The sequence below is a fragment of the Carya illinoinensis genome, chromosome 1 (genome assembly GCF_018687715.1).
Source record: "Carya illinoinensis cultivar Pawnee chromosome 1, C.illinoinensisPawnee_v1, whole genome shotgun sequence".
Taxonomy (NCBI): Eukaryota; Viridiplantae; Streptophyta; class Magnoliopsida; order Fagales; family Juglandaceae; genus Carya; species Carya illinoinensis.
This window is the reverse complement of record NC_056752.1, coordinates 25481707-25503275: the sequence shown is the minus strand read 5'-3', so window position 1 is coordinate 25503275 and position 21569 is coordinate 25481707. Positions and strand designations below refer to the sequence as shown.

The window sequence follows — 21569 nt, the reverse complement described above, 5'->3', positions numbered from 1 at the left end:
TATTTTTTCTTTTAATTTCAAGTTTTTAACATAAAATTATATAAAATAATAATAAATAATTAAGTGAATGATTCAATTTAAGTTGGCTGACTAAATATGTACTTGACTAATGAAACCGGTCCAAAATCAAATTTTCTTTCTTTCTTGTACCGAGACCGACCTGATTCTTAATCGGTCATGTCGGTTTTTCGATTCGGACAGAAAACCTTATACCCTTGATTGTTGGCATGGAACAGGTAGTCGTCCTGTACTCCTGTTAGGATGTTCTGCAAGAAATACAATGAGAGGACCAGGTTAACCCTTCCCCACTTGCTTGGACGCAGGGTGAAAAATAAAAGGAGAAAATTTTATGTAAATTAATGGGAACATAAGTGAAAGCAGTTCATTTGAAAGTTCTTGAGATTTAAATAGAGACAAAAGGTAAAACAGAAAGTACATATTGAGAGTATAGAGAAGCAAATCCCCCTAAAAACCAAAACCTTTTTGAGTTATATCACGACCATTTCAGCTCCTAAAAAGCATTAACAAAATCATTGCAAATTATACATAAACACACATGAATACATAGAAGGAAGTATTCATGGAAGGATGGATGATTACATAATTCATCAAGAGGAATACCATCCGAACTCCAAACCCAAGACTTTCATCCAAGATCAGGAACAGTGAAATGCTCATCATCATCATCAGCTGCAAATCCGATTCTAGGCTTCTTGTAGGGCATGCTGGATTTAGTGGGTCTGTATGAGTTGAAATTGCTTGGCTGTGACATTGGAAGCTGAGGAACTTCTGCTGCCGCTAAAGCCTCCTGAGGAAATTGCTCACCAAAGAGGCCCATGTCTGCTAACCATTCAAATTCTCCCAACTCAAGTGGCTCTTTCTGCACGAGCAAACAAGAATCCCATACAAAAGCAAGTGTGGTTAGAAGGGCAAAACCAAATCATATATTTACAAGCACTAGAATAAATCATTTAAGTTCCGAAAATTGGGCATGTGCCTACCTCGAAATGAACTCCCCAGAACTTTAAAGACCCAATTTTAGGACTCATTAACTTAGCTTTAGCCCATTTTAAGTAAAAATTAGAATGATGATTTTAACTAAATTTGAATCAGATTGTCTTTAGCAATGCCCTCATTTGTTTTGATGACAAAAGTTGAGCGTTTTAATTCCTTTGCTAGCATCATTAACAATATAAGCTTCTTATCCTGTAGAATTACAAAGTCAAAACATTTTGCTTCTTTGATCTTTCTCCGAACTCCTATCATTCTTCCTGGGCCTTAAGTTCACTCGAGTTATGAAACACAATATTTACTGAGAGCTCCCATCAAAAAGCGTTTTACATTGGTCTAATTCCCATTTTATAATGCTAACTTCATAAGTTGTTGATGATTTATATACCACACTTTTGAGCTATGTGAACCACAAAGAAAAAGTTTATGATAATACATTCTACATATATTTTCAAATCTCCTCAGCTTCTTCTGGCAATGTGATCCCCATGTTTTCTATTCTTATAATTCATTATGAAGAAACTCACATCTAAATTTACGGAAGCAATAATATGTTGACTTCCAATAAATCTCTTTTACCTTATCAGAGGATTCAAGATCAGAAAAATGTAGAAACTCATCTACAGCCCAAGGAGATGTGGCGGTAGAAGCTTGCCGTGTGGGCATTTTCATTGGAATCTGTGGCTTATTCTGATTAGGTGGCTCCAAGCAGCTCTTATCAGTGTCCTTGTTACAACTGGAGCTCAAGGCCACACGAATTCCAGTGGCCAGGAACCGCTGATGGTTTGCTGAAAGGCTACCAGCTGAATGAATTGGTTCATCACAATCCTGACAAAAGAGGGCTCTGTCTTCCACACAGAAAATGAATGCTGCCTTATCCTGTTTTACCAAAAGAAATGAGAGAGAGAGAGAGAGGAATACGAGCAATAGACATTTGAAGAACATGAATTCGTCGCCACATAGTCAACACGGCAGAGATTGTAGAAATAGCTTTGTTGTGATAACTTGCTGCACCTACTACAAATTTATTGTCCATTTTAGGGAACTATGCCTTTTTTTTTTTTTTTTTTTTTTTTTTTCCGATTACCCTTTCATTGTTTTGAATCTCTTCCTCTGGTCCAACTATTTTTTTAGTCCGCATTGGTCCAAGTATCAAGTCTTTGTCTAGTGTAAGCATCAGAACCTGATTGCATTGGGCTTTGGATTTGTTAGTGTTGACAAGTTGATCACTATTTTTTCTATTTCTTGTTTGACTCAACAAACTGGTATAATATTAGGTCCTTTTGGGTTAATCATCTACTGGTTTGTGTAGATGATCGTGTGGGCTTCTCTTTCTATGGTTGTCTTTCACGGGTATCTCACTTTTAGCAAATGATATTGACAAACTCATGTAAAATGTTCCAGTCAATTGCATAAACGCTTTTCTATCACATATACACCTCTTTGCAACAAATTTACAAGAAAAAAGGTACCAACTTTTGAAAATCAGCGACATTAATGAAAAAAGGTACCAACTTTTGAAAATCAGCAACATTAATGATTAAAGATAACACATTTAGAGATCTATTTCTGCTATATATCGAAATAAATCCATATCATGTAATCACGACAACAACAAAGCCTGAACACAAGTTCATGTAGACACATGCTGCACTAAAGTTTAGTACTCAATCTGGAACGACAATCTAACATTTTCCTGATAGAGAGGAAGGCTAGCCAAGTCCTCTCTCTCTCTGGAAAGGTGGGGTTTTTTTCTCTCTATGCTTCCTTTGGACTTTGGAACATAGAGGTTAGTCTCTTTGACCATTGGTCTGAAGAGTGGCGAGTGCTTCCCAGTCTAGCCTTGGTATGGAGGAGGAGCTCTCTAATCTGTGTGAGGGCCTAAGGTTAACTAAGGATGAAGAACAAGAAGTCCACCTCTCGGAGGATGATGTCATGATATCCAATGAAAAAAGCAAGAAGTGTCTAGTTGCCTTGGTTGTAGTTGATAAAGATGTCAATAAGGGAGCGTTTAGAGCTACTACGTCAAGGTCCAAGGATATGGAAAACAGAGGGCTACTTGGCCTTCAAGGAGGTTGGTAGGAACAAGTTCCTCATCGAGTTTCATAATGCAACTGAGAAGAACAGGGTGCTACTGGGACGTCCGTGGTCCCTTGACAGAAACCTGGTATGTTTATAGGAATGCGTGGGCAGCATTGCTCCGAAAGGCATAGACTTCTCACAGGAACCTTTCTGGATCCAGCTCCACGATCTGCCATTTGCTGGCTTGAATAAGAGCATGGGTGAAAAGCTTGGGGCAACCATAGGCCGTGTCATGCTTGTGGATGCTGATGAAAATGGGATGCGTTGGGGCAGTTTCTTGAGAGTGAAGGTATTGGTCGACATCACCAAGCCTCTGGCACGGGTCGAGTTCTCAGCATTGGGGATAAGCGTCTCTGGATCCCTTTTCAATACGAAAGATTGCCCAGCTTTTGTTTCCAGTGTGGTGTTATTCAACATGGTAAGCTGAGATGTTCCAGGTCAGTCTCAGATGGCAGAACACCTGAGGGCCAACACACTGAATATGGGGCATGGCTCAGGGCAGGGCCTCAATCAAAGCTTGATCAATACCAGTTCAATAGCAAAGAAAAGGTGGTGGACTCAAATGGAGTCCGGCGTAGCAGTTCCGAGGGAAGAGGTATGAAGATGGCAGGAAATGTTCAGATTATTTGGGGGCAGAAAACTTGGGATCAGTTTCCATCGACCCAGCGAATTCAGGTCGTGATCAAGTGATTGATAACAATGTTGGTAGATCTCTGAATGCTGGATACCGAGGTGATTCAGACTTGACAAATGAGGAAACCTCAGCTTACTTCGAGGTCCCCTCTAAAGGGGCTCACACATATGAAAAGGACATAGCTTTTCTCTTGCACATATCCTCACAGCATATGGACCATCCTATGTCCCCTGCAGATGACAACAATCAGGTAAGTCCATCTCATTCCTTTATTCAACACAAGCCAGCTAGACAAGAAACTTTTGTCCAACTGGAAAAGGAGGGCCAGGGGTGGTAATGTCAAATTACTTGAGGACACCATGGAAAACCACCTTTTGGTGGTTAACAGCTGCAGTACCAAGAGGAGGTGGCGTTGGAGAGAAATCCCATAAGGCTTCTAAGAGGGCTAAGAAACCTGTAATGGCAGTGGCTGTTTAAAAACCCTGCCAATCACCATGAAAACACTTTATTGAAACTGCTGAAGGCTTGGGAACCTTTGGACAGTTCGTGAACTCCACCTGATGGTGAGAGAAAAGGCCCCAGATCTGGTTGTTTTAATTGAAACTAAATGTAAAAGAGAAAAACTGGAAGGTATTCGTAATAAACTGGACTATGAACGCAGTTTCACTGTGGATTATATTGGTCGAAGTGAGGATCTAGCAGCCTTCTGGAAAAAGGATGTAGCAGCCTTCTGAAAAAAGGATGTACTTGCTGATTTAATGTCATATTCCCTAAGTCACATTTCTTTACAAATTCACTCTAGAATTGGACAAAGACTGGATCCTAACTGGCTTCTATGGGCAACCTGTTGTGGCTAAAAGAAAGGAGAGTTGGAGTCTACTTAGGCTTTTGAAACCTGCTCACAACTTACCTTGGTTGTGCATGGGAAGATTTCAATGAAATAATCTCTCAAGATGAAAAGAGTGGTGCCTCTCTTAGGCCTTATAAGCAGATGGAGGATTTTAGGCAAGCATTAATGGACTGTGATCTAGGTGATCATGGGTTTGAGGGATCCCAATTCACATGGTGTAACAACTGAGAGGGGACTGAATTCACTAAGGAGAGACTGGACAGGGCCCTGGTTAATAGTGAATGGCAGCATCTCTATGCTATTAATTCAGTTTTTGTTTTGCCTGTACAGTGCTCAGACCATAGCCCTTTACCGATCTCTTGTCAATCTCAAGAGCCTGCATTCTTCCCTAAGAAAAGGATCTTTAGATACGAGGCAGGTTGGGCAAAAAAAGAAGATTGTGATGCAGTTATCAAGAGGGATTGGCATGGCTCACTTCAATCTAGCCCTAAAACAGATATGTTACTAGGAGAGGCCTTGAGAGATGCGGGTGATTGAGCTGAAATATTGCATATTTTAGCTATTTAAAACCAATGTATTTTAAATTCATCATGACATTATTATTGGTTTTAAATGGAAAACTGGTTAATAAGAATAAATACAAATTGTGATTTAAATTGATTAATAGCATGAGTTTATGCTTAATTTTATAACTTGAGATTTAATTGGATAATGTTTATTCATATGCATATTTTATCTTATTTAAAAAGTTTGGTATGAGATAAATTTTGTGTGTGATCCATATGTTAAACTTTTTGAATAGATTGGAAGTCATTAACGCATGCAAGACTCAAAACAATGAATTTTGGCTTGGTCCTATACGCATGGCATGGAAAGATATATTGAATTGTTGACCACCTCTAGATTGAAGAGTGCCGTATGCACTTCATCCCACCAACTCAACCCAAGTCACTCTCATCAATCATCCACCACCTCTTCCGTTCACACTCAAATAAATCCACCAACTCCTTTCCAACCCACGGAAAAATACTTCTTTTGTCTTCCAAGTGATTGCATATCACATGAATTTAATCCATTCACATGGCAACAACTTGGCAAGCTGGAAGAAGGAGCTGAAATGTGATCCCATAGAAGAAATAAAAAGGTGCCGTGCATTACTTGACTTGTGGAGTTGGTGGTGATTATTAATGAAGAGCCGTGAATTGGAGGAATGAGTTTGCAACTTGGGGCAGCTATTTATATATATATATATATATATATTTCTGGATAAAGAAGAGAATATAGAGAAACATGTGCAGTCGGTGAGTGCATGATGTGCTGGAACTGAAAAAGGAGTTGTGCTGGAATTGAAAGTGTCCAGTCGGTCAGCTGGAATTGAGAGAACGTGTGAGTGAAAGAGATTCATGAAATGAAAGAGAGAGTCGGTGGGATCACATTCCTCCAATTCACGGCTCTTCATTAATAATCACCACCAACTCCACAAGTCAAGTAATGCACGGCACCTTTTTATTTCTTCTATGGGATCACATTTCAGCTCCTTCTTCCAGCTTGCCAAGTTGTTGCCATATGAATGGATTAAATTCATGAATCTCCAGCACCGACTCTCTCTTTCATTTCATGAATCTCTTTCACTCACACGTTCTCTCAATTCCAGCTGACCGACTGCACACTTTCAATTCCAGCACAACTCCTTTTTCAGTTCCAGCACATCATGCACTCACCGACTGCACATGTTTCTCTATATTCTCTTCTTTATCCAGCAAAATATATATATATATATATATATATAAATAGCTGCCCCAAGTTGCAAACTCATTCCTCCAATTCACGGCTCTTCATTAATAATCACCACCAACTCCACAAGTCAAGTAATGCATGGCACCTTTTTATTTCTTCTATGGGATCACATTTCAGCTCCTTCTTCCAGCTTGCCAAGTTGTTGCCATGTGAATGGATTAAATTCATGTGATATGCAACCACTTGGAAGACTAAAGAAGTATTTTTCCGTGGGTTGGAAAGGAGTTGGTGGATTTATTTGAGTGTGAACGGAAGAGGTGGTGGATGATTGATGAGAGTGACTTGGGTTGAGTTGGTGGGATGAAGTGCATACGGCACTCTTCAATCTAGAGGTGGTCAACAATTCAATATATCTTTCCATGCCATGTGTATAGGACCTACAAGCCAAAATTCATTGTTTTGAGTCATGCATGCGTTAATGACTTCCAATCTATTCAAAAAATTTAACATATGGATCACACACAAAATTTATCTCATACCAAGCTTTCTAAATAAGATAAAATATGCATATGAATAAACATTATCCAATTAAATCTCAAGTTATAAAATTAAGCATAAACTCATACTATTAATCAATTTAAATCACAACTTGTATTTATTCTTATTAACCATTTTTCCATTTAAAACCAATAATAATGTCATGATGAATTTAAAATACATTGATTTTAAATAGCTAAAATATGCAATATTTCAGCTCAATCAGCGGGTTCCAGTTAAGAGAGTGGAATAGAACCAATAAAAAGGACCACCAACAACTTATTGCACAGAAAAGGGAGCTGCTGAGAACATTACAAGACTCCAACACAGGCCAACTGAATGAACAGATTAGACACCTCCAAAAAGATGTGGATGGATTTCTTGAAGAGGATGATTTGAAATGGTGTCAAAGGGCCAAGCAAAGGTGGTTGCAAGAAGGGGATAGAAATACTAAATACTTTCATAAATGTGCCACTCAGAGAAAACTAATGAATTCTGTTACTAAAATCCAAATCGAGGATGGATCTCTAGTGACTGGTCAAGAGGAGGTTGGGGAGAAGTTTCAGTCCTATTACCTGGATCTGTTCTCATCTTCTAATCCTGAGGGTATTGCTGAACTATTGGAGAGGTTTGAACCTTTAGTTACAGCTGATATGAACCTGATCTTAACTAGGGACTACTCTAGAGAGGAGGTGGAAAATGCCATCTTTGAAATGAACCCCCTAGCCCTGATGGTTTTCCTGCTGTGTTATACCAAAACCATTGGTCAATTGTGGGAGAAGATGTGGTTGCTGCTGTTATGGAGTTGCTCAACTCTAAGACTGGTTCCCATGCAATAAACCAAACCTTTATAACTCTCATTCCCAAAAATAAAAACCCCTTGCTTGTAACTGATTTTAGACCAATCAGCCTCTACAATGTGTTCTACAAAATCATTGCAAAGGTCCCCTAGCCAATCGACTCAAGTCCATCCTGCCTTATCTGATTTCTGCTCCCCAAAATGCCTTTGTCCCGGGAAGAATGATTTCTGATAACATAATTGTGGCCATGAGCTAATGCACTCTATGCAAAACAGGATGAGAAGGCAAAAGGAAGGTTTTATGGCTCTTAAACTCGACATAAGTAAGGCCTATGACAGGGTGGAGTGGAATTTCTTAAAGGCTGTGATGCAAAAAATGGGGTTTGATAATTGTTGGTTTGAATTGATTATGCAGTGTGTTAGCATGGTTTCCTACTTTATTCTCTTTAATGGCACTCCTCAAGCTAGCTTCAAACCTTTAAGGGGTCTTAGACAAGGAGACCCCCTCTCTCCCTATCTGTTTGTCCTTTGCTCAGAAATACTAAGCTTCTCATTAAACCAAGCTGAGCAGCAGGGCCTTATTTCTGGTAATCTTGTAGCTCGAGGCACTTTGAAAGTTAATCACTTATTTTTTGCAGATGATAGCCTTGTCATTTGTGAGGCAATTCCTATAGAGTAGAGTAGGTTGCACAGCATCCTTAGTGCTTATGAACAAGTCTCTGGTCAGAGACTCAACCTTGAGAAGACCTCCATTTTCTTTAGTAAGAACACCAAGCAGGAAATCCAACACAGTATATTGGCTAAAGCTGGTAGTATATTGGCTAAAGCTGGTATTCAGGCCTTGGGTCCTTTTGACAAATACCTGGGTCTTCATTCCTATGTTGGCAAGCACAAGTCAAGGGCATTCAACTCCATTTTGGATAGGATAAAATCTCAAATGGGGAGCTGGAAAACTAACCTATTTTCAACTCCTTAACTTCTTTTAGTTTGGTCTCCTTTATTTTCTGCTATTTTGCTTTGTCTTGGGTTTCATTTATTTGCAATGGACTCCGCACTTGTGTGTGCCAAGTTTACGGGCAACAATTATTCTACATGGGCCTTTCAATTTGAACTTTTCTCAAGGGAATCTTAGTTGATAACAATTATTCTACATGAACTCCTCAACTTTCCATGAATCTTATTTCTGTTGGTTAATTAGTTGATAACAATTGTGCTATTAATTTTTCTGGTGAATGTTGTGTTGTGCAGGACCAGGTAACAAGGGAGCTGATTGCGAGGGGACCTAAAGTGGGGCGCTTGTTTCCACTACTTTTGCCCATTCCAGCAATTTATTCAGTTTCTTCTATTAAGTCTTTTGCTTGTAATAATGTTTCAGATCTTAGTATGGTGTGGCATCGTCGTTTAGGCCATCCCAATACTCAGATGTTATCTCATGTATTGAACTCTAGTTTACTTGATAATAAAGAACATTCTTCTTTATCTCTTGAGTGTGCGTCTTGCAAACTTGGTAAAAACAAAACTCTTCCCTTCCCTTTGCATGCTAGTAGAGCTTCTCATTGTTTTGATCTTATCCATAGTGATTTTTGGGGGCCTTCCTCGGTTAGTTTAGATGAAAAATTTAAATACTATGCGACTTTCATTGATGATCATAGCAGATTTACTTGGGTCTACTTTCTTCGCTCTAAATCTGAGGTTTTTCGTACTTTTACTGAGATTTTAGCGTATGTTGACTATCAATTTTTGGTTTCTATTAAGACATTAAGCATAGATTCTGCTGGTGAATATTTATCTACTGAGTTTTAAGCATTCTTGGCTTCTCAAGATATTATTCATCAATGTTCATGTCCCGCTACTCCCCAACAGAATGTAAAAATCGTCATATCCTAGATGTGGTACATACTCTTTTGTTACAATCCTTTGTTCCATCCATGTTCTAGGTTGAGGTTCTGAAAATTGCTACTCACTTGATTAATCGTTTATCATCTCAAGTCCTACACATGGAGTCTCCCTATTCTCACTTATTTGCTAAGCAACCTAATTATGATAACCTCCATTCCTTTGGTTGTGTTGTTTATTTATCTCCTCATGAGTGACATATATTATTTGCTCAATCTGTTCAATGTGCATTCTTAGGATATATTGCGTAGCAGTTCTCGGATCCCTCCAGTCAATTCTCGTTTTAAACCGGGTATTGTGTATACGAGACACTCACCCTATATCTGATCCCTACCACGCTCCAGATTCAGTCAGTTGCAGCACCTCCAGAGCCTTTGTTACATCGCTCTCCTGGAGTGTCTGTACCCCTGGATAGGTATGGGTTTCCCTCTTCCAGTTCTGGCAATTCAATTTCAGCTCTTACTGCTGCATTGTCCAATTTTGATATTCCCACATCCTAATCACATGCTGCCAAGCATGATTGTTGGCAACAAGTTATGTAGGAAGAGATTGCCACTCTAGAGGCAAATCACACCTAGGACATCGAGCGCTGTCCTCCCACCATCGTTCCTCTGGGTTGGAAATGGGTTTACTCAGTCAAGGTCCGCTCTAATGGAAGTTTGGATCATTACAAAGCTCGCCTTGTTGCACTTGGGAATAATCAGGAATATGGTGTCAATTATGAAGAGACATTTGCTCCTATGGTTAAGATGACTACTGTTAATACAATCTAGCTCTTGGTGCTTCCAGTGATTGGCCACTACATCAGATGGATGTCAAGACTGCTTTTCTGCACATGGATCTTATAGATTATATTTATATGAAGCCACCCCCGGGTTTGTTTGCCTCTCCGACTTTACATGTGTGTAAGCTTCGTCGCTCTCTTTATGGTCTCAAACAAGCTCCGAGGGCCTGGTTTGATAAATTCCGCACCACTTTATTACAATTTCCATTCAAGTAGAGCAAGTATGACACTTCATTGTTTCTTCGGAAATCAGACATGGGTATTGTTGTATTGTTGTTCTTTTGGTTTATGTTGATGATATTGTGATCACTAGTTTCGATTCTGCTTTACTTGGTCAGCTCAAGACTCATCTCTCAGAGTCCTTTCATATAAAAGATCTTGGGTCTCTCACATATTTTCTTGGTCTTGAGGTGCATCGTAGTCTTTTTGGTATTTCACTCAATCAACATAAGCATGCTAGTGACTTGGTGGCTACAGCTAGCCTATTGGAGGCTATGTCTGTTGATACTCCCATGGAAATAAATGTCAAGCTTCGCAAAAAGGAGGGGGTGACTTACTTGCTTATTCTAGTTTATACCGGAAGTTGGTGGGTAGCCTTGTCTACCTCACCATTACTAGACCGGACATTTCTTTTGCTGTACAGCAAGTTTGCCAGTTTCTTCAGACTCATTATCATCTTCATTTGGCTACTGTTCGTAGGATTATACGCTATGTTCAGGGCACTTCTGCCCGTGGATTATTCTGTCCTGCAGGCAATTCTTCTGCTCTTGCTGCTTATAGCGATGCTGATTGGGCTGGTTGTGCTAATACACGTCGCTCCATCACTGGTTGGTGCGTGTTCTTAGGTGATGCGTTGATCTCCTAGAGAAGCAAGACAGAGTTTCTAAGTCATATACAGAATCTGAGTATCGGGCGATGTCTCTTGCTTGTTCTGAAATTATTTGGCTTCGAGGTTTGATTGCGGAGTTAAGACTTCTCTGAGATTGATTCTATGCCTTTACACGCCGATAATACAAGTGCCATTCAGATCCCAGCAAATCATGTCTAACATGAGCGCACAAAGCATGTTGAAGTGGGCTGTCACTCTATCCGTGAAGCCTTTGAAGCTCGTGTTATCACTCTTCCACATATTTCCACTAAACTACAAATTGCTGATATCTTCACCAAGGCTCTACTCATCATCGACATTGCTTCTTAAGTAGCAAATTGATGCTTGTTGATCAACCCGCATCAATTTGAGGGGGGTTGTCAACGGACAGCAAAGCTGTCCACACTTCTTTTCTTATTTCAGCCCACAATTATTTCCCTATTTCTCCATTCATTATTCTGTATAGTTAGCATACATTATTCGACAGATTATATGGTTTACATGTATAGGGCTAGAATCATGCGGGAACTTATTTGCTTTCCATGTTCATTCTTGTAAAGTCTATATATAATATACAGAACTCAAGGCCAAACCATTCTGCCAATTCATACACTTTGACAATTTTCTGTGAGTCCGAGGCTGCAGCTATCTCTAAACTCCGAATTAGCCCATGCAAAAGTTCTGATCAGTTGGCTTGGAGATGCATTGCCAATGGAATGTTCTCAGTAAGATCTGCATATCAACTTCAAGGGTCCCTTACAGCAGGCAGCTTGGGCCAAACTTCAAGACCAACTAATATACTTGACCTGTGGCACAATATCTGGAGATTAAAGGTTCCCAACTCTACCAAGATGCTCCTGTGGAGAGCAGCTAAAGAGATCCACCCCACAAAGGCCAATCTGCATAAGAGGAGGGTGGTGGAATCCCCCTCATGTCCAATCTGTCTAGAACATCCTGAAACTGCCTCTCATGCTCTATGGACTTGTAAGGCAGCCCAAGATGTGTGGAGTTGTAGCTCATGGAGAATCCAAAAATGCAGCATTGATGAGGCCCCTTTTAGTGAGATTCTGGATCACCTTTTCTCATTTTTGTCTCTGGAGGAATTCTCTGAAGTTATCTTTACAGCAAAACATATCTGGCACAGGAGGAACAAATGGGTTTTTGAGTCCAATTTCATCCCTCCCCAGCAAGTTATCAAGCTTGTCTCTAGTAGTATCTCTAACCTTTAGTTGTGTCAGGTGGTCCAGCAGCAGAAGGCCCCTCCTGTTCCCTCCTCAACTCAGTGGTGTAAACCTCCTCTTAACTGTTATAAAATCAACTGTGATGTAGCCTTTGATAAAGTGCACTGCAGAGTAGGCATAGGAGTGGTGGTTAGAGACTGGCATGGCAATGTTACTGCCATTTTGAGGTCCACTCGTGCCTTATTTCCGAATCTCCTGCTTGGTGAATCTGTTGCAGCCTTGAAAGCTGTCATTCTTTGTGCTGAGCTGGGATTATCACGAATTGTCCTTGAAGGTGATTATTTAAGTGTGATAAATGCTATCCAGGGAAGGTAGGATACTTGGAGCTCGGTTGGTCTATTGATAAAGTCATTAAGAAAATGCTGTCCCAGGTGCAAAGTTGGTCTGTTTTTCATGTTTTTAGGAAGGTTAATGCAGTAGCTCACTACTTGGCTAAGAGTGCATTAAATCTATCTGAGGAGAGTATTCTTGTAGAGGATTATCCTCCCTGTATTGAAAATCTACTCTAATTGAGCTATGAATATATATGCACGTTTTTCTCATAAAAAAATAAATAAATAAATAAATAAATAAATAAAACTCAATCTATGCTTTTTCTCGCAAAGCACCTTTTAAGGCTTCAATACAGAAGATCTTAGTAGTTTGACATTAACTATATATTGCTTAAGTTTTTGGGTGAATGACTGATCTCTTGTGGTCCTTTCAAGTCTAGCCTTCAATCAGCGCGCGAGAAGTCAGAAGTCGCTCAAAACAATTATTTCTTAAACTTCTTGGCTTCATTTTGAAAGAATAGTTGACAACTTTCAAACAGTTTGGGCATGGTAAACTTTGAACCAAAGATCTGCCAAAAACCCCACCCCAGCCTACTCAAATTTCAGATTTTGCGGAATCACATGTCCTAATTTATAACAACCAACACATGCACAGATAAACTAAATACACCAACAAATCTGCAGCATAAAAGGTATGCATGGAACAATCAATATAAATGATTTTAGAGAATATATATTAGAGAAAACGAGGATTTAGGAGCTGAATTACCTGGCAGATGTCACATCTCGGGAGCTTGTTGGAGAGGCATTGAAGGAGAAGCCTCTGGTGCTTACTTGCGAGCTTATTCGCGGCATGAACTTCAACGTCGCATTTTGCACACAGGGCGGCCTCGTCTGCGCAGCAAATAACCGTTGCCGGAGCTTTCTCACACACATCACACTGAATTTTCATCTTCCTCTAACTGATCCCTCCTCCTCCACTAATCTTTTCAATTTCTTCTTAGGATTTTTGGTAATATATGTATCTGTATAAATATACCCACCTCCTTATATCTGTACTACTTTGTTGCGCGCGCGCGAGAGAGAGACAGAGAGAGAGAGAGAGAGAGATTCCTTTGAATATTCAAGTGCCACCCAGATTTAGAACTGTTGATACAGAACCACCAACAGTGTCACAACTCTGCATGTGGTGTGATCCCAGAAAATTTACAAGAAAAGGTAAGCCAAAGAAACAGTGATATAAAGGACTTTATTCTGGGAAACACGTCCAAACCCTTTAACAGAAAGCTCGAGCCACACCCAAAGTATGGTCAAGCATGTTAAAAGTTTGTCTAACAAAGTGGGGAAAGAAAGAAAGAGAAAAGTCTGAAGACACAGAGGAAGAAATATAATGGGAAGTGTGTGTTGTAGAATGAAGATGGGTGTAAGTGAGAGAAGGATGTAGGGAGGAGAAGCGATTGGTGAGGGATGGAGACGCCAGAGTAGGTGAGGTTGTGAAGATAAGGATTGAGATCTGATGAATCAGGAGGGGAAAACTAGTGGAAGGAAGAAGCCCTTGTGGGGTCACTCTTCCCTGTTTCTGTGGCTAGGAGCCATTGGAATGCTACCGAGCTCTGCTCGCCACGTACTTTTTTTTTTTTTTTTAATTATTATTATTATTACTACCACTATTATTATTATTATTATTATTATTATTATTATTATTTAAGATGTTTAAGGTTAACGCTTAGTTTGTTAGATATAAAATTAAATATAATATTATTTTTTTAAAATTTTAAAAAATTAACTTTTTATTTTTATTTATGTAAAAGTTTAAAAAAATTATAATAATTAGATGAAATAAGATTTTAGTTTGGACTCAATAATGTTTTTAATAAATTTTAAAACAAATGATATTTTCAATTTATTAATTTATTTTATCATTATTTATGTTGATTAAGTTCTCGTTTACTCTAAATCTATGAATGATGACTAGCCTTAACTGCAGCTGTGTTGTAGTCTAATATAATGTTGTTCATTTGCAGTGCAATCTAGTATGTTCATCTTGACTGACATTTGAACAATCCAACGTTAAGGAAACAGTAAAGTGTGTGTAATTTCTTTGAAATGTATTAAGGAAGATTATGGTTTGGAATGAGGAAACAGTGGGAGGGACAGAGAGTAGTCTTCACACTTCACAGCAAACCAAGTAAGCTTACGATTATTGACTTCATTTGAATTTTAAGAATATCTTAAATAATTTATAATTAGTAATAAAATTATTTATGAATAGTAATAAATAATTTATAAATAATAATAAAATAATTTAAAAATATCTCTTATATTTTCAAACAAATCCGGTCTGTTTGCTCCTTTTTCACCCCTTTTAGCATAGACTAATGATAAACATACCCCTTTAAGCATAGACCAACCGTAAATACTCCGCATAGATTTGACCGAAAGGCAGTATATGGGGTATTTTCTGACTTAGAAAAGAAAAACAATGATAAAAAAAATAAGAAAATCTATAGATATAAAGTGAATGAGGGGAGATAAGAGAGTAGTGGGAGCAGGGTAGAGAGAAGTGAGAGAATCTTTCAGAGAGCCTTATTTAATAATCTACCCGAGCATATAAACAGAGCTAAAAAAAGAACTCATGTACACACTATATTTTTTATATGGTAAACATAAATTTTAAGATGCATATTAATTAGAATAGTAAGTATGATAAATGAAAAAGATCGACGTTCTGCTTACTTGGGAGTTTTTGGTTCTTGTTTCAACTTACAAGTTCTGTTATTTTGGATTTGCCCATTGTGGGCATTCTTTCCGTCCCTAACGGCAGATTAGGGGTGTGCATCCGGACCGGATTTTTATCCGGTCCGGTCCGGAAATCCGGGTGAATCCGGGCGGTTATCCGCCCGGATTACACCCGGGCGGTTATTATAAATCCGGATCCGGTTACGGATCCGGATTTATAACCCGGTAATCCGTAACCGGGTTATACACCCGGTCAATTTTTTTTTTTCTCCAAAACGACACCGTTGTCTCACATTTCGAACGAAACTCTCTCGAAGACTCTCTCGAATCTCAGTCTCACTCTTCAGTCTTCTCTCACCCTCGTCACTGTCGTCTCTCAAGTTCTCAACCCTAGCCGTGGCGATTGCAAATCCGCCGTCTCTGTCTCGAAACCTAAGGTGTGTTAATCTCTCCCTCTCTCTCTCTCTCTCTCTCTGTATCTCTGTCTCTCTCGGTTTGGGTGGATCCCTTTTCTGGGTTTATGGTTGATTTTCGCTTGGGTCAGCGCTATCTCCATGTGTTTTGTCCAAACTTATTCTGATTTAGTAGTACATGCATTTACGTGGAAGTCCCAAAAGGGATTGCAAGATTTAGCCTTTAAATCTTAGGGTTTGCATCATCTAGCTTCAAGAACCAATGGTTGTTGAGAAATAGCATTAGTATTATAGATGGATTTAAATGCTATTTCTATAACATCAATAATTTGTTAGGAGCTAAGCTCGTATTTGTTCAATGTTGTTCCGTATATCTGGTTGGGCATTCAATGTGTTTAATGTATATCTGGTTGGGCATTCAATGTTGTTCCTTATATCTGGTTGGTAAAGCATAATGTAATTTTTTGTAGACTCCTTCCCTTTTATAATTCATCAATTTTTTTGTAATTTAAATGCCCATATCTACATTTATTGTTCATGACTATCTACTCGAGCCAAATTCAAGTTGTTCTGTAAAACTTGACCAATGAGTTAATCAAATAGACAGACAACAGAGGCTTTTTATTTTTCCCCCGATGGTAGGGGCCTTTTGGATTATTTTACACCTACTCTGGAGCACTTTTCATGTTGTGATTCAACTGGGCATTATATGTATGGGCACTTTTCAGGCTTTTTTTTTTTTTGTTGGCTTAACTGAATTGGTTGTACATTGAGATTGCATAAATAGATATTTACTTTGTGTATTACTCTTTTGTTTTGGTTTCTCTCTCTTTTATTTTCCCTTTGAGCTAATTTCTGTTGTACTTACAAGATATCTTTGCTCAATCTCTCTTCTCTCTTTGATACATGCGCCTGTGATCGTTGTGTCGTGGAGTTTATTTCCTTTGAGTTTTGTTTTGTACTAAAAATTTGCAAGAAAAATGTAAATCTTGAGAATCGAAACATGTTTTCTACAATTCAAGTGAAAAGAAAATGAATCACTCTGTTTTGCAATTACTTTAATTTGTTGAGTTTGGTAGCCTTTCTAGATTCTAGCACAACCATTTATTTTATAATGACAATTTATGAGGAAGGATGTTTTACTAATTGGACTTGGAGTTACTGTCCTGGGCATTGGCTTGAAAACTGGATTGGAGGTATTAGCCTCTCTTATGTAATAATTTAAACTTTTTGGTACACTTGATGCCTCTTTCCTGTTTTTAATTTGCCTTTTTTCCACTTACAAATGTTTGCTGGAAATAGAGACTTCAAACTTGCCAATACTTCATTGATCGTGCGGGTCTTTTTCAACAATCATTGGCAGTACATTATTCCAGGCAAATACGTTCTTCTCTGCTATTTAATTCTGCCTTAATTTACAACCCTTTGAAGCTTGTAGGCCTTAAGAACTTCATTACCTATTTGGAAAAGTTACGTGGTCACCCATTTTTTGTAATGATTATAGTAGCTTAACCAAATTTTATGGTTCTGAAATAATGTAATCTTTTGTATGTAAGATATTAAGTTCTGCTTAGTAAGTGGGATGAAATAATGTAATATTGACTAGTCGTGCCAAAACTGACTTGTTGGACATGCCATTCACATTGAAGTTTCTGGGTTGGTTTTGTTTTGTTTTGTTTAAGTTTTATTATTTCATTATCATTCCTCCATTATTTTGATTCTTGGGTTATGTGCTTCATTGTTTTTCAGCTGTAATATTAATAAGTTAACGATACTCATGCCTTTCTTGTTTATTCTGCATTTATTCAATAACTCATTAAAATACTGATAAATGGGAAACTCATGCATCATCTGGATATGTAAATAAACAATTTTTCTGGAGAACCCTTGGTAGAAACAATTTTTACCTGTCCATACCTTTATAAACTTCGTGCATATCTGGCTATGCCTTTTTTTTCTTAAAAATAAAAACATGTTTTATTAATTAACGTGTTGATTAAAAAAAAAGTTCAAACAATATCTCCTGGAAACTATATTTGATAAGAGATTCATGTGTCATCTGTATGCTCTAGTATATCTCCTGGAAAAAAAAGGAATATGCTCCTACTTCTTTCATACCAAGGCTTCCTATAAGAGGTACTCTATCAGCAATCCTGCAGAGATTCTTGGATACTATTCTACCTGAGTTGCTGCTTTTTTAGTTGGTAAGGTAAAATAACTTGATGTGCTCATTTGAGTTGAAATGAATGGCTGATTAATTGTCTTATTTCTTTTATCTTCTGCTATGGATAACTGTTGTACCTTTGTAGCTGACATGATTTGGCAATGTGGAAATGTGTGTTTCATTGTACGAGGAAATGAATGTTCTTTTTTTTGGCAATGAGGAAATGTGTGTTTCATAGTATCAGACATAATAATATTTGGCAATGTAGTATCTTTTAATGTATTCTGTTATGCATGGTTGGGTGACCCTTTGCACTCTTTTATGAAATATCCATATGTCTATATGATTTGCTTCTTAATTTGTTGATTACAGGCCATCCATTTACCAGATCAAGGTGAAAGAAATCAATTTTTCTCCCAAATTCAAGATTCAAGATGTGAAGAGTTATGATATTATATTTGTTTAATTAGTTGTAATGTATTATTATTTATTTTGTTTTTTGTAAATTTATGTTTTGCATTGTGATGTAACAACAATATTACTTAGTTTGCATTTTTATTTATTTTGTTTTTCAATTTATTTTTTTAGAAAATTCTTTTAAAGTGTTTTAAGTATTTTTTTTTTAAAAATCTGGGCAATTTAAATATGAGATCAGATTTTTTTTTTTTTATTTAAAGTGCAATAATTTCTTTTTAAAGTTAAAGATATTTTTAGAATTTTTATTTTTTTTTATTTTTACAATACCCGGATTGAATCCGGGATTTAAGCCCAAAAAACAGAAAAAAAAAAAAAAAAAAAAAAAAAACCGGATATCCGGTTATCAATCTGGATATCCGGATTGAATCCGGTTATCCGCCCGGATTGAGTCCGGGTTCAATCCGGGCGGATAACCGCCCGGATTTTAAAATCCGGATCCGGATCCGGTTATGGCCGGATACCCGGATCCGGATCCGGATGCACACCCCTACGGTAGATGATATATTATGTAATATTGACAAGTTGCAGTGTTGTGGTTGAATCTAAGGAGATTGAGGTTACCAAATATTTTCCTGAATTTACAATGGTGCAGACTGAGGGTTGTTTATAATAAGGTGGCTTTTAAGAATATGATGCAAATGGCTTGGAATCCGCACGGAGTCAAGTTCTTTTGATCTTAGCAATGGTTTATTCCTGGCACAGTTTATGGATGTGGCGGATAAAGCTCGTCTTCTTTGACATGAACCATGGTTTTTTTAATAAAAGTCTCGTACTAATGCGGGATTATGATGGAAATTGTCAAATTTCTACTATGTACTTACATTATGCGTCTTTCTGGATTCGGCTTTATGATTTTCCTTTGAATTGTATGAATCAATTGGTAATCCGTATGATTGGTAATTCTATGGTGGAAGTGAAGGATATAGATTTACCAGAATCAACGCCAACATGTGGAGAATTTTGTAGAGTGTGAGTTAAATTGGACATCTGTTTGCCTCTTCCACGCGTTAAACGTCCGTGTTTACTCAAATCTGAGACTTTTTGGATTCATTTGAAATATGAGAAGTTACTGACATTTTACTACTGTTGTGGAATATTGGGACACCCAAATTGTGCTTGTGAATTATTGGATACTTACAGAGTTCAATTTGAGAAACAAGGATTTTTATTTAGGGCATGGTTACGGGTGGATGGTAATTTATTAAGAAAACAGGGACGCGTTACATGCAGAGGGAATGTTCAAAATGATCAACTGTTATCTGGGCAAGGGGAATCTTCCTTATTTGGTCATTCTCTATAGGCCATGGCTGATCCCCTATGGACTATGGAGTGCATCGACAGTGGAGGCTAGTTAGTAGTGGAGACAGTTAGTCCTGACGGTTATGGTGGTTTGTCACTGTAACACCCGTCCTTAAGGTGGGTTGTTTAGAAAAATGATTTTAAGAAAATAGACGGGAATTACAATTCATTTTCAAATTTCTTTTCCTTCCATGCTAGATACAAAAGACTCAACATTTATAAATAAAACGCGTCTCTTAATTTAAAAGATTACAGTAGAAAATATTATTATTATTATTATTATTATTATTATTATTATTTATAATTAAAGCTTCTCGTACAAAATTTCGTGCCTAGGCTTTCATGCTCTTTTCCTTGGGCCATATCTATCCCGACGCATCATGCTCATCTTGTTCCTGGGAGGGCACACATAAAAACTAAAATGAGTCGATGACTCATAAGTATTACTTCATACAGTTAAAATATAATAACATATGTTTTCAGTCATGTATTCATCATTCCATACATATCATACATATCTATTCATTTCATTTTAAAACGTTGCAAGGTGGGATTTTTCTTTAAAAATGGTTTTCTTCTTGTAAACAATTCCTCACATCACGCTGCCTTCATTTCTTAAAGAGTCTTAGCATACATGTATTCTTTCTTAACATGCACACATTCTTTCTTATCATTTTCATTGGCTGTTACACACTGTTACGCCTCGTGTGTGAGGGTTAGCAGTATTTTGGACCTTGATTCTGCCTGTGGCCACGAGTTAGGAATCCATTCAGTTAGGGTGCAACACTGGGTACACTACCAGTACTACTTACCTGGCATTGCAATCTACACAGTCCAGTCCTTCGGTACTTTTATCCGTTTATTCATGTGGCCGTTACATGTTTTCATACATTAAATATTCAGTCATTTCAGTTCTTTACAGTTCTTTATAGCCCTTCACTTCGTTCATTCATAAAAGCCAATTAAAAGAATGGGTTTAAAAGTCATCTTTCATGGCATTATTTAAAACATCAGTTCATGGCATCATTTAAAGCATCATCTTTCATAGGGGACTTTAAAACACTTTCTTCACGTCATTTAAAGCATAAAGCCTAAGCCTCGCATTTCATTTCATGAAAATATATCTAGTACTTACTACGTAGCATCGATTCACATGCATACACTTACATACTTTGGGTGCATAAAAAGGGGTTGCCAAGGAGGTCCGTTACATATTTATACTTGAAAATTTATATCTAGAGTTTTTTTGTAAAATGTGGTTCGTGTCATTTCATAAAGCATCATCAAGGAAAATTATTTCGTTTTCATTTTAGTTTATTTAGAAAACTCTAGAAGAGTATGAACGTAATACTTACTTGGACTCCATGCCATACTTATTCTATGCAGTCCATTCATGTGCGTGTCAGATGGCAACCTATGCATACACATAATTTTAGTGTCATTCTCTATCTAGTACATGAGCAACTATACCAGAAATAGAACTACACTTCACTTGGAACACTCTCTGTCTATCCTTGGGTTCTTACGTGCTATTTACTATGCTAAAACCTTCGGGGTCCATTTACCGTCACTACCTTCGTGTTTCACCTTAGGGTTAAGATATTAAAACTTTCGTCTTACTCTTCTATTAACCACATTCTAATGCATGACTCAAACAAACTAAGTCACGTATTCCGATCCAAGACAACATACCCAATACTACCTTCAGACTTCCGAGATCATACTCAATCCTCATTGCCAACCATACATGCCACATGACTTTAAGT

General features: G+C 37.8%; 1 protein-coding gene and 2 long non-coding RNA genes across 3 annotated transcripts; 1 reads left to right on the top strand and 2 right to left on the bottom strand.

Annotated features, from left to right (window-relative positions):
• Positions 1-381: 381 nt before the first annotated feature.
• Positions 382-14221, bottom strand: LOC122313918 (B-box zinc finger protein 24-like). Its single transcript, XM_043129227.1, has 3 exons — positions 13481-14221; positions 1591-1890; positions 382-880 (listed from the first exon to the last, which is right to left on the bottom strand). Exons 1-3 carry the CDS (start codon positions 13661-13663, stop codon positions 647-649), a joined length of 717 nt encoding a protein of 238 aa, XP_042985161.1. The 5' UTR covers positions 13664-14221; the 3' UTR covers positions 382-646.
• LOC122313923 lies at positions 2092-5233 on the bottom strand. The gene is made up of 2 exons (XR_006243540.1): positions 4076-5233; positions 2092-3957 (listed from the first exon to the last, which is right to left on the bottom strand). It is a non-coding gene; the product is annotated as an uncharacterized LOC122313923 (long non-coding RNA).
• A 3722-nt stretch (positions 14222-17943) lies between the features above and the next one.
• Positions 17944-18583, top strand: LOC122313903. The gene is made up of 2 exons (XR_006243537.1): positions 17944-18067; positions 18400-18583. It is a non-coding gene; the product is annotated as an uncharacterized LOC122313903 (long non-coding RNA).
• Positions 18584-21569: the final 2986 nt, after the last annotated feature.